Raw genomic sequence first — 6,305 nt, forward strand, 5'->3', positions numbered from 1 at the left:
GAGGAAACCCCACAGGTGTCTGCAAGAGAAAAAGGGAGTGGGAAGGACCAGGAAGGGCTGCAGGGGGACACAGAGCAGCTCAGGCTGTACGTCCCTCTTAATCAACACCTGAATTAATTCTCCGCAGCTGTCAGGCGTTTGCAGGCTGGGGCTGCACTCCTGGCTCTCTGTGCCAGCTGCCCTCCCCGACCCCGCTCTCCGCTGTCTCTCCAGAGCATCCTCTCCCCACCCAGCATTGGGATATTTTGGTTTTGGCACTCACGTTCCTGACAGCGCCGCTTCACGTGCACGTTCCTCCCGCTCTGCAGCACGGGGGGCTGGGGGGGCCCTGGGCATCTCCGTCCTGCGGCGTCTGCTCCTCCACAAACCAAGTCCCTTCCCATCGGTGACGAAGCCTCTGACACCAGCCTGGTGTCCTGTGAAAGCCACTGGGACCCCACAGGCTGCATCTCCTGTGTTGCTGCCTCTGTGTGCAGGGATGTCTGCGGTGGGTACCAGAGGAAGGTGCCCAGTGTCACCCATCGCAGACACCATCAAACCCACCACAGACACCGGCAAACCCACCGCAGACACCAGCATCACCCACTGCAGACACCATCAAACCCACCGCAGACACCAGCATCACCCACTGCAGACACCATCAAACCCACCGCAGACACCGGCAAACCCACCGCAGACACCAGCATCACTCATCACGGACACCAGCATCACCCATCGCAGACACCAGCATCACCCATCACGGACACCAGCATCACCCATCACGGACACCAGCATCACCCATTGCAGACACCAGCATCACCCATCACGGACACCAGCATCACCCATCACAGCCACCAGCATCACCCATCACAGACACCAGCATCACCCATCACGGACACCAGCATCACCCATCACAGACACCAGCATCACCCATCACGGACACCAGCATCACCCATCACAGACACCAGCATCACCCATCACGGACACCAGCGTCACCCATCACGGACACCAGCATCACCCATCGCAGACACTGCAAACCGACCCCAGACACCGGCAAACCCACTGCAGACACCGGCAAACCCTCCTTGCTGTGTGTGCCGGTGATGCTGCCGACAGCCCCCCCGCACACCTGCACCTCAGGGCACTGCAGCCTTTCTGCTTGCAAAGATCTCCCTCCTTCCCAGCCTTTCACATCTGTCTGATTTCCGTCCGTCCTTCGTTCTGCTGAGGCTGATAATGTCTCATGAAAAAAATGCTCCCGAAGCAGAAGCTGCGTTACTGGAAAGGTGCTTAGGCCAGCGGGAGGTGTTTGCCAGGGCCCCCCCGGTGCTCCGCACCCTGCGGTCTCAGCAGAGCTGAGCCCCCCAGCACCCCCAGACTGAGCCCTTTTCCCAGCGCTGGTCCCACTAGAGGGCAACAGAAACCCAGGAAAGGAGAAGGGAGCTGAGCAGCACTGCCCAGGCTGCCCCCAGTCCAGCTTCCAGAGAAATCACCCCAAATTAACCTCAGCTGCTGCCCCGGGAGGGACGAGCACTGGGTGAGGTGGGGGTGCGTCCTCCTGCCCCCCCAAACCAGCCCCTGCAGCCACAAGAACATCCCTCTTACAAACCGCATCCCCTGGGCCTGGGGAAAAAGAGGTTTCCCAAAGCGTCAGGAACACACGGGGAGCCTTTGGGTTTGGAAATGTGCACGGTCTGTGCTTCTGCAGCAGCCCCCGGAGCCCCATCCCCATCACTGCGACCCCCCCATCCTGCCTGGGACGCTCCTGGGGAAAAAGCAGCAGGGACAAGAGTTTTCTTTAGACGTGCTGGAAGCACCGCCAGCCTTTCCCACTCCTCCACCCCAATCCTGGTCCGCCTTACAGCACCAGAACATATTTGCTGGTGTTTCAAAGGAAACCTGTCCCAGATGCTGCCCAGGACTCACCTGGATGGTTTTGTTTCTGTAGGGGGGGAGCAGGAGCCCACTGTGCTCAACAGCCCCCTCGGTTGGGCCACGTGGCTGGGACACGTCCCGAGCTGATTGGGACACGTCCCCAAGCTGGACAGGGACACATCCCCACCACCACCCGGGAGGGTGGAAGCTCCAGCTCCATCTCACCACGCTTGGGCTATTTCAGCAGCTCCGGGGGGAGCCATTGCAGCACCAGACGAGCTCAAGCAGCTCCTAAATCAGCCCTGCTTTATGCCACTCCTGTCCCCGGTTGCCTCCAAACACCAGGAAACCCAGAAAGTCGCATTAAATCATTTTTATCCCTCGTTCTTCCTCCTCATCCTGAGCTGTGCTGACCCCAGCTGAGCCTCGTGGAGCCGTGAGGAGCCACAAAGCTGCTCCCAGGAGCATCCCAGCCCCAGCAGCGGGTGGGACGTGGCCAGGACAGTGCGGGGGACATGGACCCGCGTCCCGCAGCAGCGACGGCTCCGGGGGCTGCGCGGGAGCTGCGGCGCTCGGAGGGACTGAAGAGCAGGTGACAGCGCAGGCAGCTGGAAGTTTTATGAAGATCTTTTATCGAAATCGCAGTAGTTAGAGCCGTGCAGCCTATTAAAGGTGCCCAGCACGCCGCTGGGGCCAGGACAGTGTTAGTGCCGTCGTATTTCCCCCAATACCGTGTTCCTGCTGGTTTTAGGAGGCCCCAGGGTCCATCCAGCACAACTCGTGCATGAATATTCTAGAATTTTTAACAACCCTGACTACCACAAAGCTTTTTTAGAGGGTTTCGACATTCCTTTGCTCCCTTTGGCGTGTATTTGCTGGGGAAATGGGGCTCACCGCGCTCCTCACCCCGTGCTGGTGTTGAGGATGTGTCCTGTCTTCCTCGCTCCAGGGGAGCAAGTGGCAGCGACACCGATCAGGCTGCTCATGGGGAGTGAAAGGTGATTCAGCCCCCAGGGAACTCCCGTGGGCTCTGCCCGAGATGGTGTTTCCAACCTGCTCGTGATGCCCAGCGGAGCCGGGAGCTGCGGGCAGGCCTGTGGGCAGCAGCCACCGCACACGTTTGTCACCCCCCTTCCTCCCCCCAAACCGCAACAGAAACCGCCCTGTCCCGGTCCCAGCTCCGCAGCGGCATCGAACGCTGGGCCCGTTTGTGTGCAGCCCCCCCAGGCTCGGCACCAGCGTCCTGCAGCTCACAACCTGCTCTCCATCCCATCCTCAGTGTCCCCCGTGCCAGCCCTGTGCCACCACCCGGATGCTCCTCTGCTCATCCACGGGACTTCGTGACATGACGGTTCTCAAGCCCCCTCATTGGGTGCACCCACACAGGCCCCTGGGACTCCCCCAGACCCCCGGGACCCCCCCGGTTGGTTTCCCCGCCGCGGGCAGCAAAGGGTTACGCGGGAGGTGTCGCTGTGTCCCCAGCACCTGGAGGGGAGGGAGCGGGAGGGGACGGAGCGAGTTTCAGTGAGTCTCCAACAACAGCGACGAGCGGGCTGGGAACCGGCAGGGAACGGGCAGGGAGCGGGCAGGGAACGGGCAGAGAACCGGCAGAGAACGAGCAGGGAACGGGCAGAGAACGGGCAGAGAGCAGGCAGGGAACCGGCAGGGAACGGGCAGAGAACGGGCAGAGAACGGGCAGGGAACCGGCAGGGAGCGGGCAGGGAGCGGGCAGGGAGCGGGCAGCGGAGCAGCAGCAGCAGCGGCCGCAGGTGCAGCCGCCCCCGGTCCGGCCGAGCGCGGCGGGAGCGGCCGGAGCCACCATGGCCCGGGGGGGGCCCTGAGCCGGGGACATCCCCGCCCCTCGCTATCGGCCCCCGCTGAAACAGAACGGAGGGAAAGAAGAGAAACCAGAAAAACCCACCCGAACCCGCTCGGAATTGGGGCTCCGGCGAAGGCGGCAGCGGCTGGAAAATGCATCTTCCTCGGAGCTGCCTCCTCCTCCTCATCCAGGGGAGCATCGCGCTGCTGGTGAGCGCCGGGCTCGGGGGGGCTGCAGGGGACGGGGGGACCACAGCCGGGAACGTTCCCCAAATCCATTTGTCCCCCGCTCCCCTCCCCCGCATCTCCTGGAAAAATGAGCATCTCAAAACTTCGGGTATTTTGCAGCAGACGGCGGGTGGGCAGCGAGGGGGGGGCTCGCAGGCAGGGCTGGGGATGGGGGCACCTCCTGAGCACCCTAAAACCTGCACCCCCCCGCAGAGCGGTCCTGGTGCGGCTACCGGGGCAGAGCCGGCCAGGCCGCCCTGAGCTCGGCACCCCCAGGGCAGTGAGGGTTTGCTGGGAGGCACCGGGGTGACGGGGCTTGTCCCCCCAGCCCCGTCCAGGTGGATTTGGGGGCCGCGGGGGTGGCAGGAGCAGTTTGCAGAGCACCCGTGTGGGGCTGGGGGAGGCCGAGGGCTCTCCGGGGTCAGGACCCCGCTCTGTGCCGTGCTGTCCCAGCTCCGTCGTTCCAACGGCCCCGTGGCGCAGGCTGGGGGGCAGAGGTGGAGGGGAAAGGCAAGAGAAAAGGGAAACACAGAAAGAAGGATGGGAGAGAGGGTGGCTGGGTCATGTCTGGAGAAGTGGGGTGACTGGAGAGCAGAGCTGGGCGAGGGGGGCAGGCACCCAGCACCCATCTCTCAGTGTCCACCATCGCTGTGCGCAGGTGATCCGTGGCCAAGAAGAACCAGGAAAAGGTGCAGAGCAGCATGAACCCGAGGCCCAGGAGAGAACGCGGGTGCAGGAGACGAGGGGGCTGCTCTCACCAAAGTCCCTGGGAACTCCGTCCCTTCTGCAGAACACGACCCTCCTGGAGCTGCTGAGCAGCCCTCAGGAGCTGTGGGGTGTCCTGGACAACCTGTCCCAGCGGGACCCCCCCCCACACCCCAGAGCACAGAGGGACTTGGGCTCAGCTTCAGGCAAGCTCAAAAAGATTTTTGGCTGGGGAGATTTCTATTCCAATATCAAGACAGTGAAGTTGAACCTCTTGATCACCGGAAAGGTGGTAGATCACGGCAATGGCACCGTCAACGTCTTCTTCCGACACAACTCCACCGGGCAAGGGAACATCTCCGTCAGCCTCGTCCCCCCCAACAAGGCGGTGGAGTTTGACCTGGAGCAACAGATCTTCATAGAGGCCAAAGAATCCAAAATCTTCAACTGCCGCGTGGAGTACGAGAAAGTGGATCGTGCCAAGAAGACCACGCTCTGCACCTACGACCCGTCCAAGACCTGCTACCACGAGCACACGCAGAGTCACGTCTCCTGGGTCTGCTCCAAGCCCTTCAAAGTCATCTGCATCTACATCACCTTCTACAGCACGGACTACCGGCTGGTGCAGAAGGTGTGTCCCGACTACAACTACCACAGCGACGTCCCCTACTACCCCTCGGGGTGACGCTCTGCCCGGCTCGGGGTGTCCCGGTGACGAGCGGGTGCGGGGGGGCGGGGGGAGGGACGGGGATGGTTTTGTAAGCGGGGGCGGGAGCGCGGGGGTCCCTGGAAACCAGAAACGAGGAAGGAAGAGGAGGATTTTCCATTTTCCCCAAAAGCTCCAATGCCAGGAGGAGGAGTTTTAGGTACCAGCATCGCTAAGCCTGGCCTGGATCTGTGGTTGGTAGAGCCTGGTCTGCGAAGGCAGGGTCTGAATCCGGGACACAGAAAATGGGACAGAAAGGCACGGTCGGGACTCGCGTTTCTCGGTGCAATGACGGGTTTGGCTGGATCGAGGTGACGTGGCCCTGGGGGCGGGTGGAGGAGCCCGGGGAGGACCCAGGGGGTGAGGAGGGACCTGGTGCCCCCGGGGGGTGTGAGCCGTCCCCAGGCAGCCGCAGCATCTCCCGTGTCCCAGTGCGGCAGAGCGGGACCCGGGGCTGAGCTTCCCGTGTGGGGATGGAAACGGGAGCCAGAGGGACCTTGCCGGGGTGTCCCCCCCAGCTCACGGCGGCATGGGGGGCGCTCAGGGAGCCGGAACTGTGAATTGGCAGGTAGAGCAGCCCTGGCGGAACCTGTCAGATGTGCTGACACAATCCGTGATTCATGCGTGTCCCCTGACACGCGCTGATTCATGCGTTTGCCCTTCATCTCCCCCGAGCTCCGTCCCGCCGGCCCCAGCGCCGCGCGCGGACGCTGCGCCAAGGGGAGCTCTGATTGTGGCGTTTAATCGACTCGGAAGGGAAAAAAAAGACCAACACCAAAACCAACAGAAAAACAAAACAAAATCACAAACCACAACAACGTTGTCCTTGAGAGAGAAAATAAAGTTTTCCCGGTGGCACCGAGGCAGGTGAAGCGTTTTCACTCAGAGGAACCTCTCTTTCCATGGGGAGCAGCAAGATGAACTGCTGGGGTTGGCAATGTGGCCCAGCGCGGGTCCCCGGCCCGAATTCGGCTCCGTTCACACACACCAGCAC

The 6,305-nt window shown here is 62.3% G+C and overlaps 1 protein-coding gene across 1 annotated transcript; it reads left to right on the forward strand.

Moving 5' to 3' along the window:
* Positions 1-3,466: 3,466 nt before the first annotated feature.
* Positions 3,467-5,311, forward strand: NXPH3 (neurexophilin 3). The gene is made up of 2 exons (XM_065856190.2): positions 3,467-3,882; positions 4,559-5,311. Exons 1-2 carry the CDS (start codon positions 3,826-3,828, stop codon positions 5,288-5,290), a joined length of 789 nt encoding a protein of 262 aa, XP_065712262.2. The 5' UTR covers positions 3,467-3,825; the 3' UTR covers positions 5,291-5,311.
* The last annotated feature ends 994 nt before the right edge of the window (positions 5,312-6,305 follow it).

Source organism: Patagioenas fasciata, chromosome 22, assembly GCF_037038585.1.
Source record: "Patagioenas fasciata isolate bPatFas1 chromosome 22, bPatFas1.hap1, whole genome shotgun sequence".
Classification (NCBI taxonomy): domain Eukaryota; kingdom Metazoa; phylum Chordata; class Aves; order Columbiformes; family Columbidae; genus Patagioenas; species Patagioenas fasciata.

Coding starts and splice junctions, on each gene's coding strand:
- NXPH3 (XM_065856190.2), top strand. CDS start 3,826: ATGCATCTTCCTCGGAGCTGCCTCCTCCTCCTCATCCAGGGGAGCATC. Junction 3,883..4,558: donor AGGGGAGCATCGCGCTGCTG/GTGAGCGCCGGG, acceptor CGCTGTGCGCAG/GTGATCCGTGGCCAAGAAGA.